Below are 25,128 nucleotides of genomic sequence, written 5' to 3' on the forward strand. Positions count from 1 at the left end.
GCGAGGACGCGCGTCGTCGCGACGCGTTTCGCGCACCACCGGTCGTCCTCGTTCACGCACGGAGCACCGTGTGCTCTTGATCTCTCATTTCTCTCTTTCCTAGCCTTCCGAAGCATCACGAACGTCCGAACGCCCTTCGATAAAACGAGGACGAGGATCGGACGGAACGAGAAACACACGTCGTGATCGCGACACAGCCTAAACACGCATCTTTCCTCTCTCCCGGGGGCGGCCATTTGTTACGATCAAGTTGTGTGTAGAAAATAAAAGGTGTACGCACAAAAACGGAAGGCGATGCCACCTTGTAGTACGCCAGCTCGTATCGTGATCGTCGTACACTCACGATCCTTACGCTCGTCAATGGCGCGACGCCGAAATCTGTCAACGCCTACGAAGAAAAATATTTGGATTTTTCTTACCTGAACTGTCCTCTATACAGCTAAAAGGATTCTCAGCTTCGAATATCGCGACCCCACGCTTACTTGTGCGGCATATGGAAGTGTACAGGGAAAATCTCCATTACGATTGGCTTATTTCAGATAAGCCGCAAAAAGTAAGCCAATCAGCGCCGACCTTTTATGTTTTGATGCGTTTCTTTTTAACCCTCGATAAAATGTCTGCTTGTGGAAAAGGCGGGAAAACTCGCGCTCAAAAGCGAATCGTTTTCTCTTTGTTGATTATCATCGTCGTTCTTATGTTTTATTTACAGTTGAAAAGGAGATTTTATCTCTTCATTTTTTATACGTACTTCCCTTTCAAACGTGACGAATCATTGGTATTATTTACTAAACATTAAAAAGGTTAGATCATATTTCTATTATAGGTGGTGCCACTCTCTACTACCGCTGATTAGGAATAGGCTGGTCGCAGGCTAGCCAACGTCTAATGAAATTTAAAGAAAAATGTCCTTTTGCATTATCATTAAAGTGACATGCGGTATTTATATTAATCGGTCTTATGAGTTTATGCGAACGTAGTTATTTATATTGTTTTAACGTTGAAGTTTTACTGTAATTTAACCAAAGTTGAAATTTAAGAATTATATTACTTACAAATAAATAACAACCCAATGTTAGTGCATTTTTATGATATTGATATTTTATTATTATACCTGATTTTAGTGTTTAGACACGATACAAAGTATTGATAACATTTACGATAATTATATTTTATTTATATCAAACGTGAGATTATTGAAACATTTTTTTGTACGAAACTTTTATATTTGTATCATATAATTGGTTCTTTTATCATAAAATTTGACCAATCAGCATTTTTTGACGTGATGCATGCATAAATAGAAATAATATTCTGAAAATAATATCGTTAATTATTGATTTGGTTAGTATATTATAACCGCATTGTATACTCACATTCCATTCTACGTATTTTTTTTTAACTGTGTATATAGGGAGACTCTTGATTGGTCTATATTTTATTATATTTTCGATAATAAAAAATATATCGATGATATCGATATCAAATTCGATATCTCGCAAGCGTCATAAAAGTTTGACCACTAATAATTACCGCCAGAACACAAACAATAATTCAACTTTTAAATAACGGAATCGTACTGCCTTATTTATAAATATTTGTATTTATTAATTTTTTGGTGCTCCTAATTCCTATATTATTTATATCATGGATAGTAAATATTCTGATGCTGTATATACATGGTATGTTTATATATGTTAGATACATACATAATCATGATGTATTTTTAATTCACTTTTATTTACTTTTGTAATTTTATACTTTTAGGTTTGAAAGATGTGGTATTATATCAAATATAAGAACACATCTTCGTAAAAATTTAGTAAATGCTTTAAAATATAAAGATTTATCTTTGAAGGATTACTGCAGTAAACCGAAACCAGCGAAACAATATGTTTTTGACTTTCTTGTAGCAGAGTATTTATTTAATGTTAATTATGCTTATACTTTATCTGTATTTGCTAGCGAAGCTCCACTTTTAATACAGTTTGATAATCATATACCTGATAGTTATGATGATAAAAAAAAAAGTAGTAGACAAAAATTACAAAAGGATTATATATATCATACATTAGAGACTTTAGGTATCGGACCAAGTGATCCTGAGGGACAATTTATTATGTCAGAATATATAAATAATGATGCACCATTACTTTCATGTATATTAAAGTGTACATCATTTTGTTCATTGGATCTAAACAAAATTCAAAGTTTTAAAAAAGCCAAATCAATGAGCACGAAAGAAACGCAAACAGATACTTCTTTGCAAGCAAGTATGGACATAGAAAGATTCAGATCTATCAAAAAGAAAATATTTAGGCAAAAACAAATTTTTGATGCTCAATTAAAAGAAAAAGAAATTGGATTAAAAAATCGTGCTGTTATTATTGACGAGCAACTTATTTCTTTAAATGAAAAACTAGAAAAAGCACAGGTATGAAATCTAATTAAAAATAGTATCTTGTATATATTTCTATTTTATGCATTATGTTTTCTTTTTAGGAACTAATGTATATGGTTACTTTAAAAGAACAGCAATTACAAGAAAAAAAACAGAAAGAAGAGCAAGATTTGTTTCAAAAAGAAATTGAATTATCTTTTAAACACAATGCATTATTATTAGAAAATGAAAGGTAATATTCCTTAAATGTCAGATTTCTTTGGTAATTTATCTTATAAAAGTCTGGTAAGCGATAATAGAATTATTCACAGATTTAAAAAAGAACAAGACATCTATAAGAATTATGAACGCCATTTGGAAAAATTACAAGAAGAACTTGCTGTAACAAAGAAAGGTTTTTCCACTAATTGTGAGTTAAGGGATACAGGAATACAAACAAGTTCTAATAATGGTTTGGGTGATAAAAGTAAAGATGTGCAATTTAATGAAGAGAAGAAAGAATTAGTTAAACTTTTGCATGATCAACAGTTAAAGATAGATGAATTAACACAGTATGCGATTCAATTATCACATAGATTGGAAGAAATTCATCAGTCGAGATCTACATTAATCGAAGATACTGCAGTACCAAAAAAAACTGTATATACTAATACTATTGTCAGTGAAAGTAGTTCCACTGAGGATATATTGCAAGATGCTAAATTACGTTTGAAACGTTTAGAAGAAGAAAGTATAAAAGCTGATAGGTTTTATTATAATTGTATTGCTACTTAATTATAATATGTTTTATACACATTTTAAATTGTATGTCCAAAAGTGTCAATGATAATTTATTTTGTACAGATAGTTGATTACACCAACACAATATTGTACATTTATTAGGTTATATCATTTATATATATATACAGTATTATATTTTCATCAAATAAGTAAAAAGATAAAAGTTTTACTATAAATTTATTTGTTTTAATTACTCTATTGGCTATAATATTATCAGACAATTAATAAGTACTTGATAAGTATATATTACTTTTATCGGATATCAAAGCAATTTTCACATTTGTTTAGCAACTAACACATATCAATACAAACTTGAGATGAACAGTTTTTTTCTTAAGAAATGATTAAGTTACATTCAAGTGCAAGAGCACATTGAAGAATATGAATTGATTGAGAAATAGTTTATTTTATAAAAACGGACGTTAACGTAATATACAAATTATCCACTATTTTTTCTTTATTATGACGAATTCTACTTTAATTACATGCAACATCAAACGTAATATATAAAATGTTAAATCAACATTTTTTCTGTTGCCATGCATCATCTTCGTTTGGGATCTGAACTCCTTCTAGTAAACTTTTGTTAAGGATAAATATATATTTAAATTATTTTAATATTTTTTTTCTAAAAAATTTTTAAGCTACTAATATATATATAGCTTAGATGTTTGTATAAAAAGGATATTGTTTGTCTCTGTTCTCACGTCCTTCGCGTTCATGCGTACGTTCCTTTGTATATGGAGATTTTTCCTGAAAATATATTGATGGATAAATGTCCTATATGCCTTGTGACTTCTGCGATTAACATTGGGTACTTGATAGTATCACCTATGTTTTCTCGTCTTTGCTACTGTCTCCTGTTTCATCTTTTCAATATACTCGAAGTGGACGTCTTTATCAACTAAGGGGTCAAGCAACAAGGTTAGAAAAATAATAACAATTTTACTTTTAATACACAAAACTAGGCAAATGTGAACTTACTGCTTTAAGAAATTTTTTTTTAAATAAATAATGAAATGTTATTTTTTAATCCTTTTAGATTGGAATTATTGCAAATAAATCTCCCCAAAAATATTCAAAGGGCTACACAGAAAAGTACTTGAGTACATTTCATGATGTTCACTGTGAGTGAAAAAATGCAAAAAAGACGAGAAAGATAGTTTTATATTATGCACTTGAATTGTGCACTACACATATTTTATATATATATATATATATATATAAATATATATATTTATTAGATATATATATTTACATATTTTAATTTATATATACATAAGATATATATTAATATATTAATACTATTTATAATCTTATAAACAATATTTATACTAACTCTGAATAAAATTATAATAGAACTAGGATAAAAGAATAGGATTGCATAAATAATAATTTATAATTACTCAATGATACAAATAGAAATCTTAATACAAGAACTTTTCCAAGGTTTTATTTTCTATTTTATTATTTTACTATTAAATTCCTTAATTAAATATTTGCATTATAAAATTATATATTAAGTAATGATGTAAAAAATAACTTGTATGATCTTTGTCAAGAATGAGCAAAAAGTATATACATTACATCTTCAAAATATAGAAGAAATGTTCTAATGTGAAAGCAGAATAGAATAAAATTCTATTTTATATTTTTTTTTGTATTATAATTTAATATTATAATCTATTTAAATTATTATTTATGTAATGCAATAAATGTTGTTCTTGAGAAATATTAATTATATAATATTTATTTTTATAAGAATTTGAATGTAATGCACCTTCTGTCAATATGTGTCACACACACACACACACACACACACACACACACACACACACACACACACACACACACACACACACACACACACACACACACACACACACACACACACACACACACACACACACACACACACACACACACACACACACACACACACACACACACACAATAATATAATATTTTACTCACCTTGCTGTAATGATGTTTTTCTCTGTGTTCTGCTACATCTCCATTTTGATGTACGCCTTTGGCTGTAACATCGTTTAAAATACATATATATATAATCATATATAGGCCAATAAAATTATATACTAACCTCTTTCATCATCTTTCCTTCGTTTTTGTTCAATCGTTACCGCAGATTCTTCTGCTCGATCCTAAAGCAAATAATACATTGAATTAATAATTGATATTGTAATATGTAAATATAATGTAAAAGTAGTACTGTAATTTTTTACCCTTTTTCGTCCTAATTTTTTTTCTCTGCGAAGTTCTTTTTGTTCATCTCGTATTTTTGTTTTGCTAGAACGTTCCTTTTTTTCAAGAGTACCTTCTGTTCTCCTACCTTCCTGCTAGCAATATACACATCTGTTTATTGATATGCTATTGATAATGTTTATGAACATTATTATTATAATATTTTCATTTATTTCTTACCTTTGGAATATTTTCAAGTTTTCTTCTTTTGGCATCTGAAACTAATCATTGAAGTATCTTATATCAAATTATATTCGTTTTTATATATAAATTAAACAATTTACTAATAAAAAGTTACATATTTTAAAATTCAATAAAATCAGTATGCATTATTAATGTCAACTTTTATCATACAAACCTCTATCTGTTCCATCCGGTGTTGGTCCTGAACTGGCACTACTATTTGACACACTAGAAAGATCTCTATCTAAATTATCCACACCACCACTATAGTAATGTTCTTCCTATAATCAGAATTATATTTATGATAAAAAAATCGTATATGGACATCCATAGCAATGATCATATTATATAGGCGCAATATATATGTGATATAATATCATAATAAATTATTTACCTTATAATATTTACGATCTTTCTTGTCAATGCCATCGTCTTCTTTTGATTCCTCTTTTTTAGTGTGTTTTTCTTTTCCGTCCGTACCGTCTTTACTTTCCTCCTTTTTCCGAAGTTTTTCAGAACTTTCGCTGCTTGAAATAGAGTGTGATGACATGAAGAAAAGCGTGACAAAGATATGTATCATTGGTTTCTAACGTAGGTCTGTATGATAAACAAAGCTGTGAATTTAGTCCATGTCATGAGACTAACTACAATGCAGTTACTATGTATGTAACTTTTTTTAACACATTTTACATACTCACGGATTAAGGAGCACCAGTGATATTCAACCAAATTGACCAGTGACGTAGACTGATTTCACAGCAATGATGATAAATGAATTCAGTATATCACTTAGCATATATATAGATCATGAGTTAACGACTAAATAAGAAATAAGGAACTTACTGATGTGCTTGGTTCACTGTACGTTTTTCCCTTTGATCTTTGTTTTCTTTTTCTGTTCTGGTATCGCCATTACTTATCTCTTTAGATGTAATTCCATTACTAACTTTCTCTACTGTATCATTATTTGATGTATCCTGTGTTTTTCCCGCCTGTATAAATAAAGTTCTATTCAAGATTAAGAATCAAAATAATACAAAAATAAAATATTACCGACGATCTTAGCTGATAACTGACCTTATCGCCAACATGATGAAAATCTGATTCGCGTATCATACAGGGTGTTCTAGCTTTTAATTGACCGCTATACGATGTTGCTAGGATATGTAAATCTTGACGTTGACCACGTTCTTCTTCTTTTACTTTATCAACTTTACGCTCCAAAATTTGTGAAAGTTTTGATAATACAGGAAAATGTGGCAATATTTTAATTAATATTATTAAAGAATTTCTTATTTGCACATAATCTTTAGAATCTAAGCAAACTACAATGGCCTAATAATTGTAAAAATATAAAAATTAATAACTGACAATCTCCAAATCCAATTTAAGTGAAAATTAACAGTTATAACAAATACCTTTGTAATTTTATAATGCCATTTATGGCACACATGCCTATAATTTTCAAAACCAACCATGTCATTTGCTTCCGAAAATTGATTGCTCACACGAAATTTAGTAACGAATCCTGGATAATTACTACATTCCTATAGAAAAAAAAAAAAAAAAAAAAACAAATTTAGAAATAATATCATAAATAAAACAATGTCATGCATACAATACATTACCTTGTCAAATATAGCTCTTTCAGAATGCCACCTCATTACTGTCTCCAACATAGCACATAAAAATCTACCATAACGGTTTGCTTCATTTTCTGTACATGAAGTGACTGAATATGTTATATCACAAAAAAGCTGGGAGGAAATAGGAAGGTAAAATTCATTAGTTTATTAAAATTTATTAAAATAGTAATATCACTAGTTTGTACGTATCTGATTACTTACTCTGTCATAACAAAGAAGTGTTGAAAAATTTGCAGTCTTTAATGAATGAATGGTGTGTACAAATTTTGCACAGTACATAGCGTCTACTGTTGTAAATGTACATCTAGGGAATAAACATAATTGCAGAAACTGTGTTATTGTTTCATTTTTTGCGGATTTTGCACTTCGAGATAAAAACCAGGAATCTTTTTCTTGCCTAATAAAATAATTTATATATTAATAAGGTGCATATATACTACGTATATTAATAATTCATCAATTTAACATGATTAAACATATTTCTACTTATAACTTTATTCTATCAATATTACCTAAGATATGCAAATACTTTCTCAACATGTTCTTCTTGCTTTCTTTTTTCATCTTGTAGTTTTTCTATTAAAGTAGTATATCTTTCCTGTTCTTTTTTCCCCTTACTAGCATTCTATATAGAAAAAGGGAAGAAAAAAAAAAAAAAAAAAATTAGTTTCTATAAAACAAGACTGTAAGATAATGAGTAACATATACAAACCATATCTTTGGAATCTGCAGCTTGAATAGCAAGTTGCTTTAATTTATTAATTTCTCTTTGATAACTTTCAACGGGAACGTATAGATCATACATAGACAATGACCAAAATGTAACTAGAAATTGTGGTGAAATATCTTCCCATACTTTTAATGGATGTAAAGGTCTAACGGATTGAGCAACTGGTGCCATTACAGCTTGTGCAGCTTCTGCATATTTAGCTTGTTTTATAGCACTAGACATTTTTTTGTAATTTGGATCGGCTTTACGAAGAGCGTCGTATTTGATCTAAAGATGCACACATATAAATATACATTCTATATTATTTGCAATACTATTAATATAAGCGGAATATATTAAATTTAACAATATCAACATGTTAAATACTGTGAAACGTTTATTGCTTGGAGAGTCAACGTGTTAAGCAAAGTATTCAATAAAATTTTCTTACATTAATGGCATGTGCAAACATTGGTCGTGCAAGAAAGAATGCAACATCTGCATGTATGTGATTGTCCTGCAGCATAGAATGTATAGATGGTAATCTTTCTACATATTCATCAACTGTCATTGTAGAACCCAGAAATGTACCAAATTGTACTAATGTATCCTGACATTGGTCATATAATTTTCCTATATATAATAATATTTAAATACAATATTGTTAATTATTATTGTTTATAGGTTCTCTAAAATATAATTACATACCAACAAGTTTAAGGTGAGATTTATCTGTTTCTCTGTAGACAACACAATGTTTTTGTTGTGCCATTAATAGACAGAGAGCTACAGCTAAATCATGTTCAGCAAGAGCCTCTTTAAGGCGCTGTGACGATTTTTTCGTATTACGAACCTGACTAAAATATCCGGCCTGGAATAACATTAAAAAAGATATAAATAACATGAAGAATTATTTCATTTATTTATAAAATTATTATTAATATATTACCTCATTTTTCAATAAATCTCCTCCAGCCATGGCATCTAGTTGATCTGCTGTCATTTCTTCAGCAGCTTCAATGCCTGCCATCTTTTGTACTATTTCTTTTAATATTAATAAATCTAAACTAAAAGCAATATTAATTTGTAAAAAAAATTTGATTATACAAATACAAGTATCTCTTAAAACCTTTCTTTATTTAAACAAAACGTTTATGATACCTTTTTTGTGCTTTAAGTTGATTCGCTACATATTGCAATAGACCTGTAAGTTCTATATTATATTTTTTAAAAATAGCTCCACAAAATGATGCAAGAGACTGTAACCATAAAGATATACTGGTTCCATCATGTTTAAACCTATCTCTATCAGCTCCTGCTAATGCTTCCACAAGACAATATCCAAGTACGTCGTAAGAAATGTTTGTCAAATATTTCAATGAGTCTACAACTGGTCCTATAAATGTCCCATTTTGTAATAAAAAATGTTCTCTGTTTAATTTGTATTATAATAAAAAATATTGTATTTTGCCAAAAGTAGATATATTTATCTATATTTACCTATGAGATTATCATACAACTGAATCTGTATTAGGACATAATCAAACAATACCCCAGGAGAAGAATGTGTTAATTTACCAATTGATCTTCCAACAGGTTTAATAGTTTCTTTGCTGACTCTTTTCATGATTGATTTAATCTTTTTCTGAGCATCTGCTCGTTTTCTAAGGAGGGCCGCATGTTGAAGAGGAGTATCATTTTTCCATCTTGCATATAAACAATAACGATTCTGATATGGATAGTATTTTAAAATATTCCATAATTCTTCTGCCACACAACAATTACAATCCATAAAAGACAATGAGGGTAACAATGCTACATCAAGTATTGTTAATACATCATAATAAAGAGTACTGTTCTTGTCAACTGGTTGCTTGTTTGCATCTAATGGACATTGTTTGATAGCAGCATGACATAATCTCATAACTTTGTATAACAAAATTGGATCATGATGTAAATTGGGACCAAGAACTATTAACATAGGTAATAATTGGTCATGTATTTCTTCTAAACTACATATTGGTTTTGGTGCAAGAGAATTTTTTAATGGAGGGATTTTTCGACCTTGTAATTTAGGTGATATTATGCAATATCTGAAATGTAGATAAATGCATCATAATTGACAAATTATCGAATTCAATATAAATTTTGTAAATTGTTAATATTATAAAATAATTATCTAGGAAGCGCTTACTTTCGATAAACAGGCTCTATAAGAGCTTGAATCATTTTACATAGGGCTAATGCAATAGGACGTTGATCTGTAAAACAATGTTCCGGTAATCGACTAAAAAGAGCTTGCGTTACTTCCCAAGCTCCTATTTCTAATAATGCTTCACATAAACCAAATTTTTGGTTACTCGCATATTTAGCCTATTAAATATATGACAATGAAACAATGTAAACAAATAAATAATATAATGGTATTATGAATGTAATACCTGTGGATTCTCTTTTTCTTCTGGCACCTCTTCTTTATCTTTAGTTGAAATTATACTTAACTTACGAACGTACTCTTTAGCCTGTTTCATTGCTTGTTCGTGTTCTTTAATAATAGTCTCGTCGTCTGGTACTAGCCAAGGAAGCATATCATCCAATTGTATTACAGAATGTTGAAGCATGAGCGCAGTAAGTTTTTGCAGGGAAAATGGTGTTGCATTGATAGTAGAGCTGTATTTAAATCCTAAAACTTCACAAAGTACTTGCTGGTCGCTCATATATGAACGAATTAAAGGTATAAAAAATGCATCAGCTTCTGATCGATTTTCAAAAGTTTCTAATAAAATGTCAAGTACACGATTAGGATCAAGGTTGAAATATCCTGAAATAAAGATATTTGAATTTTCAGCTGTATTTGTTTTTTAGATTAAAACATTAATTATTTTTATCAAATTATTTTTTATGCAAAAACGTTTTAATGAATAATAATCATACCAATCAGAGATTTCACAATTTCTAATGTTGATGCTACTTCACTTTCTGGACGTTCTTGATTTAATTCTACAATAAGTTTTGAATAGCCTTCGCTTTCTTCTCGAAATAAATTAAATTTTCGTTGTTTGTAACTGAAATATGAAATGAAACATAAAAAAAATAGCATTTTTATTGTATACTCGTATATACGTAAACATGTTATTCAACAAAAAAAATTATGCTCATATAATACATTTTATTAGTGGTATGTACGTACTATAATTTCGTTTTCACTTTAATAAATTTTGTTTGGAAACTTCTATTTTTTAATGTTCCTACATCTTGTAATGTTTCAATTTCTAAACGTTCTTTTATTATCCTGTCCGTTAATACCTGAAAGATATAAGATTGGCAATTTATATTTTAATAACAATCGTGAAAATTATTTTAGTCGCATTATAATACCTTCTCAGATTCTTTTACAATGTAATAAAAATTATTTCTGTCTTCAGTGTGAACTTCAGCATCGATTAGAGTAAATATATCTACTATTGCCGATGGTATTGCCCAATCAATATTCTGAAAATATATTATACATATTATTATCATTGCTTATTGTCTTAGAATAAAAATTATGATGTATAAAAATAAAAATTTTACTTACAGTAACTTCGCTCAATGTAGCAATAACATTATCCTTTTTTATATTTCCATGGATTCCATTTGAAATTAATTCGTACAATCCTCTTCTCCATTCTTCAAACATAAAATTAAAAAATTATATTAATGCTTTTGTTACAAGATGTTGTATATATTATAATAAATTAGAATAATATAACGTAAGGAACTAAACGTTTTTTATAAATAGATATAACTAAAATACTTTGTTATGTTGATATAATTAACATAACATAATAATTAATTTTTTATAGAATAATTATATTGTAAAATAAATTGTAAAGCATATATATATAATAAAAAAGAGTGCAATGCTTGTAAGAAGAGAATGTTTTCCAGATGTAATAAAAATATGTTTTAGGCTATCTGAAGTGCATGCACACATGAAATGAATTACCTGCTGCGTTGCCTTCCTTAAATAAGTGCTTGATTAGCTTGAGGCTGCAAACAGTTGTTAATTGACAATTAACTCTTCAGAAGAGCGAGAAACAGGAGAGATAAGTTGCAACCATCAATTCTCAGATAGTACCAAGTATCAATTCAATATTAATCAGGCGCGCTTTTGGCGCTACAGCGTTTTAACCACTTACAAATCATTTTTTCCATGTTTATCCCATGTTTTCCATATTTCTGAATTCCACACTTTACCAGCCATTCCAATTTTAATAAAAGTGCTTTAAAATTAAAAACAAACGTATCGACATCACAGGTTAACAGATCCCATATACCATTACTGCAAGCGTCTAGCAACTTATCACGATGTGACCGTAACTTTGTATGCGTGTAAGCCTACGCTTCTTCTAATTTACATTGGTATGGACGCGTGATCAAGGTTGAAACTACCAATGAAACTTTGTCAGTGATTTTGTACGAGTAATTTACAAGCAGTGAAAACGAACCTTTTCGTTAACATCAAAAATAGAAGTATAAAAAATAATGATAGTGCCGTCACTTCGATAATTCTACAGATATGAATTGTTTCAATGTATTTTGATTTTGATAGAATACTTATTAAATTCATTATATGTCTTGTACATAATATTAAAGTACATATTATTTAATTATATTTTTAATTATATTTCTTGATATTTTTATTTTATTACAACATAGTTTTTTAAATAAAAACATTTTGCGAGTCAAAAATATAATAGGAAATTTTAAGTCAAACTAATAGTTAATTTATTTGGATAGAATGCAGAATTATCCAATCGTTATTAGATTAAATTATTTTAATCTAGATATTTTTACTGTTCAATGTGTACCTTTTTAAATCCATGAGAATATATTGGTGATCCTGATGCGAACTGTACGACATCTATATTAACAAATAATGTGTAGGCTTGCGATTCGTGCTTCAATGATGTGGCGGTAACAGTATCTGCACATAGTATCTGATAATACTTTATAACATTATCATGACTGCCGTAAATTATAATACAATGAAATACTTGTTATATTTTTTTCTAATCATTTATTTAAATTTTGGTTTCGCACAAGCCCAAAATGAATACCGTTATGATGACAAATTACAAATTACAGCAACTTCAATGGTAGATATAAGTTCAACCTCTATTAGATATGTTTAACGAGATGACAATTAGTCTAATAATAATAAATAATTTTAGAAAATTGAAGACTTAACATCAACTCAACCTCAAGGCTCTCTTGGGCTCCTACATGCCTTTGTAGCTTCCTTGTCTGTCATTGTTGTTTCTGAATTAGGAGATAAAACTTTCTTTATTGCCGCTATTATGGCAATGAAGCATCCTAGGTTGACTGTTTTTATAGGAGCTATAAGTGCTCTTGCTCTTATGACTATACTTTCAGGTATTCTTTCCTTTTGAAAATATTTATATTTCTTTTAGAATATGCTATATAAATTTTTTTAAAAATCACGTTAAAATTTGTAATGATATCCTTTTAAGAAAGTAGATATATAGTTCTTCTATTTTCAGTAATATTTGGATATGCGGCAACTATAATTCCACGTACATATACGTATTATATTTCAACAGTACTTTTTGCTTTATTTGGCTTAAAAATGTTAAGAGATGGATATTATATGTCACCAACAGGAGCACAAGAAGAACTTGAAGAAGTTCAAACAGATTTACGTAAACGAGAAGATGAGGTATAAAAATGTTTATAATAATATAATAAACATTGTTATATTATTGTATCTCCTAGAAATATTATTTTCTAAAGATTATTAGCAACAGTACAAATCAATTTTCTTATTATTAATGTTTATTGTAATAATTTTTATTATTTTTATTAGTATGAAAAAGAAACATCAACCACATTAGTTCAGGATCCAGAAAGTGGTATTATAAGAAAAACTACTAAGCGTTCTGCATTAATGGTACTTTCTCGAATATTTTTACAAGCATTTACTCTCACCTTTTTGGCAGAATGGGGTGACCGTTCACAGTTAACAACAATCATACTTGCAGCAAGAGAGGTATTTTATAATATATATATATATATATATATATATATATATATATATATATATACACACATATATAAAATAGAAGGAAAGATTTTAATTATATGGTAATTCTATAAATGATTTTATATTAAATAAATATAAAAAACCATATCTTTTAGGATGTTTATGGAGTTGTATTTGGTGGCATTCTTGGTCATTCATTTTGTACAGGCTTAGCTGTATTAGGTGGACGTATGATTGCACAAAAAATTTCTGTGCGAACAGGTAAAGTTTTTTTTGTAATCTCCTCATATGTCATAACATTTTCAAATCTTTCTAACACAACAATCATAATTACAATATTAAATGTTAACCATAAGATTTATAATAGCCTACAACAACATACAGTCTGATTTTATAAATGCAATAATAACTTTTGTTTTTTTGCATTATGAAGATTCTTCTCAAATATAAATCTAACTAAACATATTTTGATGTGTGTTTATATATAGTGACTATTATTGGAGGATTGGTATTTCTACTTTTTGCTCTGACAGCTCTGTTTATAAATCCAACAGAAAATACGTGAACAAATCTACAATGATATTCAATTCAATTGGATTTATTAAACTCTCTGTGGTATAATATGTGAATATGTATTATATACTTACATAATATTTACAAATCATAGTATTATAAATATGTGAACTTTGGTGCACTGTACCATAAATGTATTATAAACATTTAGTATTTTTTAATAGATCACAGCAGGAGTATTTATATCAAAATTGTTTTAGGCGTTTTGCACATAATGTAGATACACATTGCACGTAGTGATAAATAACAGTAACTGTATATCTGTATAAAGTACGTTTTTAATATGAATTTATGAATTAATATGAATTATAGTAATCATATTTTCTATTAATAATGTGTTACCAGTATATAGTTCTTTTATATTCACAAAAGTAATCTTCCTTGTATACCATAAAAATTAAATTTTATTTTATATTATTTTTCTGCAAGATTTGTTTCGTAATTTATCGATACATATAATAAAAAATTTTTACAAAATAATAGGTATATTTTTTACATTGAACAACTTGATATAAAAAAACTTTTTAATAAATAATAATTCGTGGTGTTTAATTTTCTTTGTAAACTTGTATTATCATTGCACTTTCTTTGTGAATTGATTAGAATTCTTTAGTTCTTCTACATATGAATCCTTGCTTGATATATATATATATTTTTTAATTTGAGTTTAAAAAAAAAATTTTAGAAATAATTAATACTTGTATAGATAATATGACACAAAGCATACATCAATAAGAATATTATATATCTGTATAACATTTTTAAAAGTAGATATAATATCTAGAAATAATATTATTATAAGAACATAAAAAATTTTAATGGTATGTAAAGACTAGATTATGTAAGAACAAATTAGTGGAAAAAGAAAACTAAAAAGCTTGTTGACTAGAACAATGTATACACATATATGTGCAAACAAATTTAAATATATATTTGTATTTTTAATACTGTTATAATTATATTTGTATTTATAATACTGTTTGAAATGCAAAAATAATTCTATGCTTGTAATAAATATAAATGAAATTAATTAAGAAGAATAGTTATAAAGAAATGATTCATGTCAATGTTTTGAAACATACTATTTCTAATATTATTAAATGTATATTTATTTTTCATTATAATTCTTCTAGCAATTTGCTTAAATGATTAGAATAAAATATTATTTTTTCTTCTACCATCTATAGATATTGAAAAGTTGTATTCAATAATTGATATAATTGTTATTAATAAAATAAAAAAATGTTATATGATATTAAAAATAAATATTAATAATATATTTTGATATAAACATATATAAATTGTATTTTTTATAAATTACATAGTAAAATATTATATAATTTTATCTATGTTCATTTTATCTTACTAACTTGTACTTTTTTCTTTATCGTTATCTATCTATTTTGTAACTTTTAATAACATCTACAACGTTTACAATATATAGATATATATACACATGTCCGACACACGCACGGTTGGTGATCGTTATCATTGAGGTTATATACGTCATTTATAAAACAAACTTTTTTATAAAGATGCAATGCGTGAAAGTTGTATACTTGAGTATTAAATAATGTTTACTGATAAAAATATTACTGATAAGATATGCTTCTCATATTCCAAATAAGCAAAAAATCGTTTTCCCTTTCTCTGTCTCTCTCTCTCTGTTTTGAAGTTTAATTGCAGTAACTGATCAAAAATGATGCTAGTTTACTGCAAATCTTCTATATTAAACGATGTTTTAATTTAATAACTAGTAATATAATACATAGATATATAATTTATTTTTTTATAAACCGGGACAACAATTTTTAATTCATAACACAATTGATTTGTTAAACGCATAAAAACATGTTTCGTTATTTCGCTCAAAGGAGTACAATAATAAATGTTTTTGATAATCAACGAGTGAGGCAATTATTAATACGATCTTATTCGAAAAAGGTAATTGTTAAAATATAAAATAATTTTCAATTATATAATTGTACATAGGTTAGCAATTTGTAAATATAGTATATTAGCTATATATATTTCACTCAATGTTTATAGTAGTATTTAATTTAAATAATGTCACAGTAATAATTTATAGAATTGTTGTACTCACTGTTACAAATAATATTATAGAATAATAATAATCAGGATGACACATATACACAATTACCATTGGAAATGCAAAGATCACCAGACGATCGAAAAATAATAGTTAAATCATGGAATGATGATAAAGGAGTTAAAAATTTGCTTAAAGAGTGCCTTATGACTGTACCACAAAGAAGCGATATAATGATAATTGGTGGAGGAATAATGGGAAGTTCTATAGCTTATTGGTTGAAAAAAAATTTTTGTAAAGATTTTCATGTTGTTGTAATTGAGCAAGATCCTACGGTAAGATATTAGAAATAATAATGTCTCTTTTCACTATAATCTGAAATGAATTTTTTCTTTATGTAAACAGTATTGCCACGCATCAACAACTTTATCAGTAGGTGGCTTACGTCAACAGTTTTCTATTGAAGAAAATATTGAAATGTCTCTTTTTGGAGCAGAGTTTATACGAAATATTAATAATTATTTAGGCATTGAAGGAGAGCCCCCTGTTGACATCCAGTTTCATCCTTACGGCTATTTAATGTTAGCTAGTGAATCGGGTGCAGAAACATTAATAGAAAATTCAAAAGTACAAAATGCTCTTGGTGCAAACAACATAATTCTTCCTTCAAAAAAATTAAAAGAAAGGTTCCCTTGGTTAAATACAGATGATATTTCAGTTGGTTGTTTAGGATTGGAAAAAGAAGGATGGTTTGATCCTTGGTTATTTTTGTGTGCTTTCAAAAAAAAAGCAATATCTTTAGGTGTAGAGTATATTACTGCAAAAGCTGTAGGTTTTGAATTAGAAGAAATATCACTTATTACTGATGACGATTTCAAATTACGTAAAAATTTAAAAAAAGTGATTGTGAGTTTCTATTTAATCAAAAAGTTTGCAATGAATTTTCAATACAATAATCTTTTCTAAAGTGCAAGAAAATTTCTAGGTTCAAATGCCAAATGGTAATATTGAAACCATCAGATTTGCAGCTGCTGTGATTGCAGCTGGTGCATCTAGTCAAGAAATTGCAGAAAAAGCAGAAATTGGACTTGGCAAAGGAGTTTTAAGTGTTTCCTTACCTGTGGAAAGAAGGTACAGTACATAATGCAAGCATCTTTAAAAATATTAGATATATTTAGTTTTTGTATTTTTTAGGAAAAGATACGTTTACTGTTTCCATTGTCCAGATGGACCTGGTTTAAATACTCCACTTACAATAGATCCCACTCAAACTTATTTTAGGTAATTAATCTTATGAAATTCAATCTATATTGTCGTAAAAAAAAAAAATACTTTTATAATTACTTTCATAGGAGAGACGGATTAGCCAATTCTTATATTTGTGGTCAACCACCATTAGAAGATAAGGAACCTAGAACATGTAATTTAGATGTAGATCACGATTTTTTTGAAACAAATATTTGGCCTGTTCTGGCTCAAAGAGTAAAATCTTTTGAAAACCTGAAGGTTGTATACAAAATTTTTTTATAAATAAAACAATATTACGATATCAATGTTGTCGATTTTATGATATATTTTCTTCTTACAGGTGAAATCTTCCTGGGCTGGATATTACGAATATAATACTTTTGATCAGAATGGCATAATTGGCCGTCATCCTTACTATCCAAATTTGTTTATAGCTACAGGTTTCAGTGGTCATGGAATACAGCAAGCACCTGCAGTAGGACGAGCAATATCAGAACTTATTTTAGAATCTCGATTTTGCACATTAGATTTATCAAAATTAGGATTTGAAAGATTTGTGACATTAGAACCTATAAAAGAAAAAAATATTATATGATTTTTTTTGAAAATATTATCTAAATATAATGAAATATCTTATCTAAAAAACATTGTTGTTGCAAGAAAAAGATTATTTGTACAAATGTATATTATGTATTATTATATAATTATTAAATAATAACACATTAATATAATATATAAAATATAATATACTGTATAAAATATTTATAAATTTAAATTAAGAAACTTACTATTTTCCTTAGTAAGAATTGACCTTAAATAAGTTTATTTCATTTTTTGTATAAATAAAAATAATGAAAAGTAAACTAAACTGCATTAGAATTTGTTGGATTACATTTATTAATAATTGAATAACCAATCATTCAATATTTCACTTTTATTTTAATATTCATTCAATATGAATAATCATTCATTTAATTATTTATTCAATATTTCATTTAAATCTAGTTAAAAATATTGAGAACGATTGGTAATACGTCACTAGTGACGTAGTACATATATGTTCGTGAAAAAAAATTTACGATGAAAACATTAAAAAATGGTAAATGAAGTGCGATAATAGTGATTCTTGTCAATAGTAACTTATTATATAATAAATATCTAAACGATTTTATAATCATCTAATATTTCAAAGTATAAATATAACTATATTTTATAACCTACATTCAAAGTAAAAGTATTGCTACTATAATTATGTAGGTAGTCATTAATATTTAAGAAAAATAAAACAGTATTGTATTTAAAGTTATCAATAAAGAAAAGACAATGGTTTTATATGTACGACATTTTCTATCATCAGTTTTGCAATCGACGAAATTTATAACAATTCGACATATGAATACTGTCTGTATGAATGATACTGTAAAATCATTACTCTATAAAGAATATGGTGAACCAGTGAATGTATTACAAATTATAAAAGAAACAATGAATAAACCAGATAAATGTCAGGTATATATACATATATATGTATACTTCCTATTAGTGTGCTATAATTTTGATTGTGGATTTATAGTTGTAGTATACCATTAAATATTTTGTAAAGGTTGCAGTAAAGTGGCTGTTAGCACCTGTAAATCCAGCTGATATAAATACAATTCAAGGTAAATATCCTAGTAAACCTTCCTTGCCAGCTATTCCAGGAAATGAAGGTATTGGAGAAATAATAGATGTTGGTCCCGGAGTAACAAATTTATGCATTGGGGATAGAGTTATACCCAATGGTTCTAATTTGGGAACATGGAGAACACATGGAATTTATAAATCAAGAGATTTGTTAAAGGTAGTTTTATCACTTTAATTATTAGTAGTTTTATTACTTATAACATTTATATCTTATATATCATTATATAAATAACATGCAAAAATTTCAGATTCCAAAAGAAGTTGGAATCGTAGAAGCTAGTATGATGAATGTTAATCCATGTACTGCATATAGAATGCTTAAAGATTTTGTATGTTTACAACCTGGAGATACTGTTATACAAAATGGAGCTAATTCAGCAGTAGGACAATTGGTTATACAATTATGTAAAATATGGAATTATCAAACTGTTAATGTTGTTAGAGACAGACCAAATTTACAAGAATTAAAGGTATTAAGAAAATATCAACTAAATGTTATTTGATTGTTAATATTATTGTTTATTGTTTAGGATCTATTAATGTCTATGGGAGCTGATGAAGTATTAACTGAAAGTGAAATTCGAACGACTGAAATTTTTAAAAATAAAAAGTTACCTCAACCAAAATTAGCACTTAATTGTATTTGTGGTCAAAGTGCTACAAACATTATGAGACATCTTGCACATGGAGGTACAATGGTTACATATGGTGGCATGTCTAGGGAACCTGTGATTGTTCCAGCTTCAATTTTTATTTTTAAAGTAATATCTAATATAATATTTGAATTCTTTAGATGTAATGAAACTCTTTTCTAAGTTTAAATTGTATTATATATGATTGTAGAACATAATTCTAAAAGGATTTTGGATGACTGCATGGACTAAGACAAATATGGAATCAAAAAAACGTCAAGAAATGTATGATGAATTAACAATTTTCTTTAGAGATAAAAAATTACAAGCTCCACCATACAAACTTGTACCTTTCTCTCAGTATCAAGAAGCTATTGCAAATGCACTCAATATTAGTGGTAAAACTGGAGTAAAATACATTTTGGATATGACTAAGACTTAAAATTAGTTATAATGATTTATAAAGAATTATTTATGCATTTAGTATATTTTCAATGATACGAATATATCATTGATATGAATGTATATTGTATGGAGTTAAAAATATTATATCACTGAATGAGGTGCAAATTATATTGTATATATATTTATCTGTTAAGTGCACTGAAAAGAAATATGAAGCAATTATTTTTTCAGATAATATTTTGATAAATTAGTACGTTATTCGATTTCATCAAGCAGATCAAGTAGATCCATACTGCGTGCCACTTTCTCCTGTTCATTTTCACGAAAATCTGCATAAACATTATCAAGCTTATTTTTATAGTCTTCATTTATCTTTGTTTTCTCAACTTCTAATTCTCTGCTTTCAAAATTATTTTTATCAACATTACACTTATTTTTATTATTTGAAGTTTCTTCTTCATTGGAAAATAAATTCAAAGTAAAAGGTCTCTCATAAGTCTCTTCTGTTCCTAATTGAGTAGCTAACATTCCAAGTTCTGCTTTAGTGCCACAATCTTTTAGAAAATTCGAATCATGTTGCTTTGGTTTTAATTTTTCTGTCATTCCATATGTAGAAGAGTATCTACAAATAATATATGTTTTGTACAGTTTGTAGTCTTGCATAAAACTAGAATATTGTTACACTTACATATTTCTTCCCAATAGTGTTTCGCGATTGCCGAAAAGTTGAAAGGAACCTTTACAATTCTGATTGAGATTTACATCTTTTATTTTCTGATTGGCTAATATATGTCTATGTTCTTCATACTTTTCATCATACTTATTCAATGTTAAATTAAAACTAGTATCTTCATTCTGTAAACCAAGCCTCAAAAGAATAGAAACCCTTACACGATATGGTTCTAATTCTTGAAGACAATCGTATCTTGTTTTCCAAACTTCATCAAAAGTTAAGTCACTATAAAACTATAATATGAATATTAAAATTTCAATTAAATATTAAGTTCTGATATATTTATTGCATATAGATGTATTGGAAGAAAGTTTGCTTACATCAACAACCATCTGATGTACCAATTCGACACATTCTTGTCCAGTTGGATTACTAACCATATCACGCATTGCATCTATATGATTTAATGTAAGAAGAATGACTTCTCTTGGACCAGTGACCACACTCAATTGATATTTCACCATCATTGTCATTAGGTCAAATAATTTATCCATACTACTATTATCCAATCTCATAATAGAGGATAAAGCAGCACATTCTAAAGTAGGACGTAATGATGCTACTGCTATAACTGGGCTTTTTTTAAATACCGAAGAAAGTGCTGTGACGTTGAGTAAAGCCGCAGTTACATCATTTAATACTGTAATGTACAAAAGGAAAGTTCAAGAAATTTACCAATTTAAGCATTCTTATAAAATATTACAAAAAAGCAAGTGCTTCAGTGAATTGCTATGAGTATTGAATTTCACATAACGGATGGTAGGAACAGTGCGTACGATCTTTTTCGAATATTTCTGTTACTGGACTGGCCTTGCACAGTTTTGTCGATGTCGACCTTTTGAGCTTTCAGTCTTTGTCGTAAAACATACAGCATTTCACCACCCATGTTTAAGTAGAGTATCGGTGTTGCGTGCATTGACATTTTTTAAAAAGTATTAAAATACTTAGTATAAATTGCAACGTATCCAAAAAATGATATGTTATGATAATCAATTTATACGTAACCTTGACAACGATTTCATAAATATATGTATGACATATGGCGCCAACTAATGAACGATTGTTGAAATTAACATGCGTTATTTACGTTTCGAGCTGCTTGTAATTCAAAATTAATCCATAAGCACTGTAAAGTTATTAAAAGAAATCACACTAGATTAACGATTATTTAAATTAGAATTATTATAAATATTTTTAATTTCTGAATATCTATTAAATTACATAATATGGCTGCATATTTGTATGTATGATAGAAAGAACTGTTATCTGATTGGCTGATTTTACTTTCCCGCAAAAATTGCATCTTTTAAATATCACTAAAATACTTTGCTTCATTCACCTTAAGTTTATTATATCAATAACTAATATCATATATATTTTAAATAGTTTTATGCAAACAGATTTGTCCAAAGAAATAAATGAAATCTTTTATACAATAATTTAACGTTATATTATAGAATGATATACTATCACTTGTTGGTGCTTTAAAGTAAGCAATTCCTACTAGCGACATCAGTGAATTACTACTATCGTCCTGGTACTATATACGAATCCTTTATCTTCCGCAAAAGCTCAGCTTCCTTCTTAGCTACCCGTTGATGGTAGAGGTGCTATTTCTAGAACTGTACGGCTTTTTTGCATTCAGTAGATACTCTTATATCACGAGTTAATGATATAGATTTAATAATATACCGACGTATATGCGTAACAAGTAAAGATGTTCAGTTTGATATAAAATACAGTACAAATATGGGCTCAATTTTAAATAGTTGTACATTGTATTGCAGAACGTAGTGGTGTGCAATGTTTTAAATAATTTCGTTAAAACTTACCAGTGAACTACGAATATATACACACACACACACACACACACATATATATATCTTTAAACTGTGATAGTCATAACTGTATGACTAAAAAAAAATAATCGTTTTATTTTATAAATCTACAAAATATCAACTATTATTGATAATGTTTGAGTGGGCTTATGATGGTGTTAACAGTTCTATACCAAGGAATGTTGGTCCAGAATGTGCACATTACTTAAGTACAAAAAGAAAAATAATTGAAACAGCTTTTGTATCTATATTTATTATATCATTTTGGGTATGGGGTTTTAAAAAAATAACATTACCAAAGAGATTACCATATGTTAATCAAGATAGACTTGGTAAAAGAGTTTTATTAATTATTATGTCTATGGTTCTGGGCGTAGAAATTGGTTTTAAATTTACAAGTCGTACTATTATTTATTTGTTAAATCCTTGTCATATTACTACTGCTATGCAGGTAAATATTTTAATACTTTCTTTGTATTTAACATTACAATTTTTTATCTATGTTATTAATTTTTTATTTGTATAGATATATCTATTAGCAGCAGATCCAAGTCCTATGGTGACAAGTATCTTCCGAATACATCTAAATCTTATGAATGGTCCTGTGCTGGCATTTCTGTTCCCAGAAACAGAATCTCGAAGAGTAAATAATAATAATGATGATAATATTTAATTTTAAATATGGAAGAATAGAAATATAAAATAATATGAATTTATCTTTTAGATATTTCCAGATAAAGCAGTTTACTATATTCAACATGGTTTAATGTTAGTAATACCATATTACTTATTAAGAATTGGAGGTAATAGCTAATAAAATTTTTTATTATATATTATCATGTTATTTATTTTTCAATAGATTTTTTTATATGTAATTTTTTATTTTTTATTTTTTTTTTTTTAGGAGTATACAATGTTGAACCTTTGTCAGATTTGAACTGGTCAATTTTAAGTTATGGTTTTAATCTAGCATATCACTTCTGGATTTTGCAACTTATTGCTTTGGTATGATATATATATTTTTATCTTATAACTTATATTTTATATAACTGGTTTTGGTACTTACAGTATATTTTATTATGTCCTATATAGCCTGTGCAAGTGAATCTCAGCCATATGTTATGTTCAGCAGTCTTAGATCCATTTGAAGGACAAAACTATAGAATGGGTGCATTTGTACATCAGGGATTATTGTGCCCTTTTTTGTCTAAATTATTATGCTATCTATATGATTATCTGTTGACTAAATGTCTTTTAACAAAAGTTAAACCATCTCTTGAAATTGCATTACCAAGGAGAAAGTATGAAGATGAAAATAATAAACAAGTGTCAAATAAATTAGAAAATGGGCATACTCATTTAGAGTAGTTGAATCTCTAACATTTAATGGAATTCATATATACGAATCTTTTGTAATAATAAAGTAAGTATCTAAAATATTAGAATATAAGAACATTAAATTTATGATTTACAATAGTTATATAATCTATTAATAGAGCAAAATTCATTTGATTATATTTTTTCAGAATAGTACTTCCTGATCATGTAACAATTGGTGATAAATAATCTTTGTGTAATCTTAGTGATACACAATGTATATGTATTTAAGTAGCATGCCTATTACTTTTTCAAGTACTCATATTTGTTTTAAGTACTTATGAAGAACTATGCATAAATGCTATGTAGGGATTAATTAATGAAAAAGTATGGCAGCAATAAAGGTAGATAGTACATTACTGTTTCAAGAGCTTTTTTATAATTATAGCATTATTGGTGACATAAAAAGAAAATTTACAAACTAAAATATTTCTATATTAAATATAAATGAATAAATTACTTTTAGCAAAGATGTTTTATTAGAAAGACACTGTAAATGAAGCAAATTGATATTGTATAAAGAACTACGTCAAATATTAACAGTACCATAAAGTATAATTATATA

The 25,128-nt window shown here is 27.5% G+C and overlaps 7 protein-coding genes across 18 annotated transcripts; 5 read left to right on the forward strand and 2 right to left on the reverse strand.

The window, feature by feature from the left end:
* The first annotated feature begins 1,227 nt into the window (after positions 1-1,227).
* On the forward strand, positions 1,228-3,354 carry LOC122629209 (MAR-binding filament-like protein 1). Its single transcript, XM_043812366.1, has 4 exons — positions 1,228-1,679; positions 1,765-2,431; positions 2,500-2,630; positions 2,710-3,354. Exons 1-4 carry the CDS (start codon positions 1,645-1,647, stop codon positions 3,170-3,172), a joined length of 1,296 nt encoding a protein of 431 aa, XP_043668301.1. The 5' UTR covers positions 1,228-1,644; the 3' UTR covers positions 3,173-3,354.
* On the reverse strand, positions 3,339-12,365 carry LOC122629081 (THO complex subunit 2). 10 transcript variants are annotated; one of them, XR_006327186.1, is made up of 29 exons: positions 12,160-12,363; positions 11,967-12,010; positions 11,556-11,647; positions 11,357-11,470; positions 11,169-11,284; positions 10,913-11,043; positions 10,420-10,799; positions 10,173-10,351; positions 9,479-10,071; positions 9,140-9,374; positions 8,928-9,045; positions 8,687-8,849; positions 8,430-8,611; positions 7,982-8,266; positions 7,782-7,894; positions 7,471-7,666; positions 7,252-7,380; positions 7,042-7,170; positions 6,701-6,958; positions 6,467-6,615; positions 6,018-6,150; positions 5,799-5,904; positions 5,621-5,661; positions 5,422-5,535; positions 5,280-5,340; positions 5,153-5,214; positions 4,010-4,082; positions 3,867-3,931; positions 3,339-3,753 (listed from the first exon to the last, which is right to left on the reverse strand). XR_006327186.1 is itself a non-coding variant. In XM_043812161.1 (28 exons), exons 1-28 carry the CDS (start codon positions 12,222-12,224, stop codon positions 3,723-3,725), a joined length of 4,272 nt encoding a protein of 1,423 aa, XP_043668096.1. In that variant the 5' UTR covers positions 12,225-12,362; the 3' UTR covers positions 3,339-3,722. The 10 variants fall into 10 exon arrangements, 9 of the variants coding, with proteins under 9 accessions (XP_043668096.1, XP_043668080.1, XP_043668087.1 ...); XM_043812161.1 differs by lacking the exon at positions 4,010-4,082 and having other exon boundaries at positions 5,422-5,532; positions 5,621-5,655; positions 6,018-6,147; positions 12,160-12,362; XM_043812145.1 differs by lacking the exon at positions 4,010-4,082 and having other exon boundaries at positions 5,621-5,655; positions 6,018-6,147; positions 12,160-12,362.
* LOC122629236 (transmembrane protein 164) lies at positions 5,079-25,049 on the forward strand. Of its 2 annotated transcripts, XM_043812422.1 has the most exons (7): positions 5,079-5,131; positions 23,225-23,637; positions 23,713-23,829; positions 23,911-23,989; positions 24,091-24,191; positions 24,279-24,609; positions 24,713-25,049. In XM_043812422.1, the coding sequence occupies exons 2-6, from the start codon at positions 23,320-23,322 to the stop codon at positions 24,552-24,554; spliced, it is 891 nt and encodes a 296-aa protein (XP_043668357.1). In that variant the 5' UTR covers positions 5,079-5,131; positions 23,225-23,319; the 3' UTR covers positions 24,555-24,609; positions 24,713-25,049. The 2 variants fall into 2 exon arrangements, with proteins under 2 accessions (XP_043668357.1, XP_043668348.1); XM_043812413.1 differs by lacking the exon at positions 5,079-5,131 and having other exon boundaries at positions 22,322-23,637.
* Positions 12,884-14,935, forward strand: LOC122629244 (transmembrane protein 165). The gene is made up of 6 exons (XM_043812435.1): positions 12,884-13,119; positions 13,195-13,396; positions 13,525-13,700; positions 13,848-14,030; positions 14,180-14,285; positions 14,513-14,935. The coding sequence occupies exons 1-6, from the start codon at positions 12,985-12,987 to the stop codon at positions 14,587-14,589; spliced, it is 879 nt and encodes a 292-aa protein (XP_043668370.1). The 5' UTR covers positions 12,884-12,984; the 3' UTR covers positions 14,590-14,935.
* On the forward strand, positions 16,062-18,581 carry LOC122629199 (FAD-dependent oxidoreductase domain-containing protein 1). The gene is made up of 7 exons (XM_043812339.1): positions 16,062-16,541; positions 16,722-16,982; positions 17,053-17,553; positions 17,633-17,778; positions 17,842-17,928; positions 18,000-18,153; positions 18,236-18,581. The coding sequence occupies exons 1-7, from the start codon at positions 16,449-16,451 to the stop codon at positions 18,488-18,490; spliced, it is 1,497 nt and encodes a 498-aa protein (XP_043668274.1). The 5' UTR covers positions 16,062-16,448; the 3' UTR covers positions 18,491-18,581.
* Positions 18,934-20,735, forward strand: LOC122629217 (enoyl-[acyl-carrier-protein] reductase, mitochondrial-like). The gene is made up of 5 exons (XM_043812378.1): positions 18,934-19,404; positions 19,499-19,735; positions 19,827-20,048; positions 20,109-20,339; positions 20,422-20,735. The coding sequence occupies exons 1-5, from the start codon at positions 19,219-19,221 to the stop codon at positions 20,650-20,652; spliced, it is 1,107 nt and encodes a 368-aa protein (XP_043668313.1). The 5' UTR covers positions 18,934-19,218; the 3' UTR covers positions 20,653-20,735.
* On the reverse strand, positions 20,497-22,385 carry LOC122629224 (protein OSCP1). 2 transcript variants are annotated; one of them, XM_043812399.1, is made up of 5 exons: positions 22,354-22,385; positions 22,159-22,199; positions 21,669-21,988; positions 21,304-21,581; positions 20,497-21,237 (listed from the first exon to the last, which is right to left on the reverse strand). In XM_043812399.1, the coding sequence occupies exons 1-5, from the start codon at positions 22,368-22,370 to the stop codon at positions 20,871-20,873; spliced, it is 1,023 nt and encodes a 340-aa protein (XP_043668334.1). In that variant the 5' UTR covers positions 22,371-22,385; the 3' UTR covers positions 20,497-20,870. The 2 variants fall into 2 exon arrangements, with proteins under 2 accessions (XP_043668334.1, XP_043668325.1); XM_043812390.1 differs by lacking the exon at positions 22,354-22,385 and having other exon boundaries at positions 22,159-22,347.
* Positions 25,050-25,128: the final 79 nt, after the last annotated feature.

This window comes from Vespula pensylvanica, chromosome 1 (genome assembly GCF_014466175.1).
Source record: "Vespula pensylvanica isolate Volc-1 chromosome 1, ASM1446617v1, whole genome shotgun sequence".
Taxonomy (NCBI): domain Eukaryota; kingdom Metazoa; phylum Arthropoda; class Insecta; order Hymenoptera; family Vespidae; genus Vespula; species Vespula pensylvanica.

Bases quoted from the DNA above. Each gene is read 5' to 3' on its own strand.
- LOC122629209 (XM_043812366.1), top strand. From the start codon at position 1,645: ATGGATAGTAAATATTCTGATGCTGTATATACATG. The intron at 1,680-1,764 runs GTATGTTTATAT...TTATACTTTTAG, and splicing joins TCTGATGCTGTATATACATG to GTTTGAAAGATGTGGTATTA. The intron at 2,631-2,709 runs GTAATATTCCTT...AATTATTCACAG, and splicing joins TTATTATTAGAAAATGAAAG to ATTTAAAAAAGAACAAGACA.
- LOC122629081 (XM_043812112.1), bottom strand. From the start codon at position 12,224: ATGGCTGGTAAAGTGTGGAATTCAGAAATATGGAAAACATGGGATAAA. The intron at 9,046-9,139 runs GTATCATAAACG...TATTGCTTTTAG, and splicing joins CAACTTAAAGCACAAAAAAG to TTTAGATTTATTAATATTAA. The intron at 7,381-7,470 runs GTAAGTAATCAG...ATTTCCTCCCAG, and splicing joins CACTTCTTTGTTATGACAGA to CTTTTTTGTGATATAACATA.
- LOC122629244 (XM_043812435.1), top strand. From the start codon at position 12,985: ATGACTGCCGTAAATTATAATACAATGAAATACTTGTTATATTTTTTT. The intron at 13,701-13,847 runs GTATAAAAATGT...TATTTTTATTAG, and splicing joins TACGTAAACGAGAAGATGAG to TATGAAAAAGAAACATCAAC. The intron at 14,286-14,512 runs GTAAAGTTTTTT...GTTTATATATAG, and splicing joins AAAAATTTCTGTGCGAACAG to TGACTATTATTGGAGGATTG.
- LOC122629199 (XM_043812339.1), top strand. From the start codon at position 16,449: ATGTTTCGTTATTTCGCTCAAAGGAGTACAATAATAAATGTTTTTGAT. The intron at 16,542-16,721 runs GTAATTGTTAAA...ATAATATTATAG, and splicing joins TACGATCTTATTCGAAAAAG to AATAATAATAATCAGGATGA. The intron at 17,554-17,632 runs GTGAGTTTCTAT...GAAAATTTCTAG, and splicing joins AAAATTTAAAAAAAGTGATT to GTTCAAATGCCAAATGGTAA.
- LOC122629217 (XM_043812378.1), top strand. From the start codon at position 19,219: ATGGTTTTATATGTACGACATTTTCTATCATCAGTTTTGCAATCGACG. The intron at 19,405-19,498 runs GTATATATACAT...TATTTTGTAAAG, and splicing joins ATAAACCAGATAAATGTCAG to GTTGCAGTAAAGTGGCTGTT. The intron at 19,736-19,826 runs GTAGTTTTATCA...CAAAAATTTCAG, and splicing joins AATCAAGAGATTTGTTAAAG to ATTCCAAAAGAAGTTGGAAT.
- LOC122629224 (XM_043812390.1), bottom strand. From the start codon at position 22,270: ATGTCAATGCACGCAACACCGATACTCTACTTAAACATGGGTGGTGAA. The intron at 21,989-22,158 runs GCCAGTCCAGTA...TGTACATTACAG, and splicing joins CATCGACAAAACTGTGCAAG to TATTAAATGATGTAACTGCG. The intron at 21,582-21,668 runs GTAAGCAAACTT...TTCATATTATAG, and splicing joins TACATCAGATGGTTGTTGAT to TTTTATAGTGACTTAACTTT.
- LOC122629236 (XM_043812422.1), top strand. From the start codon at position 23,320: ATGTTTGAGTGGGCTTATGATGGTGTTAACAGTTCTATACCAAGGAAT. The intron at 23,990-24,090 runs GTAATAGCTAAT...TTTTTTTTTTAG, and splicing joins TTACTTATTAAGAATTGGAG to GAGTATACAATGTTGAACCT. The intron at 24,192-24,278 runs GTATGATATATA...TGTCCTATATAG, and splicing joins TTTTGCAACTTATTGCTTTG to CCTGTGCAAGTGAATCTCAG.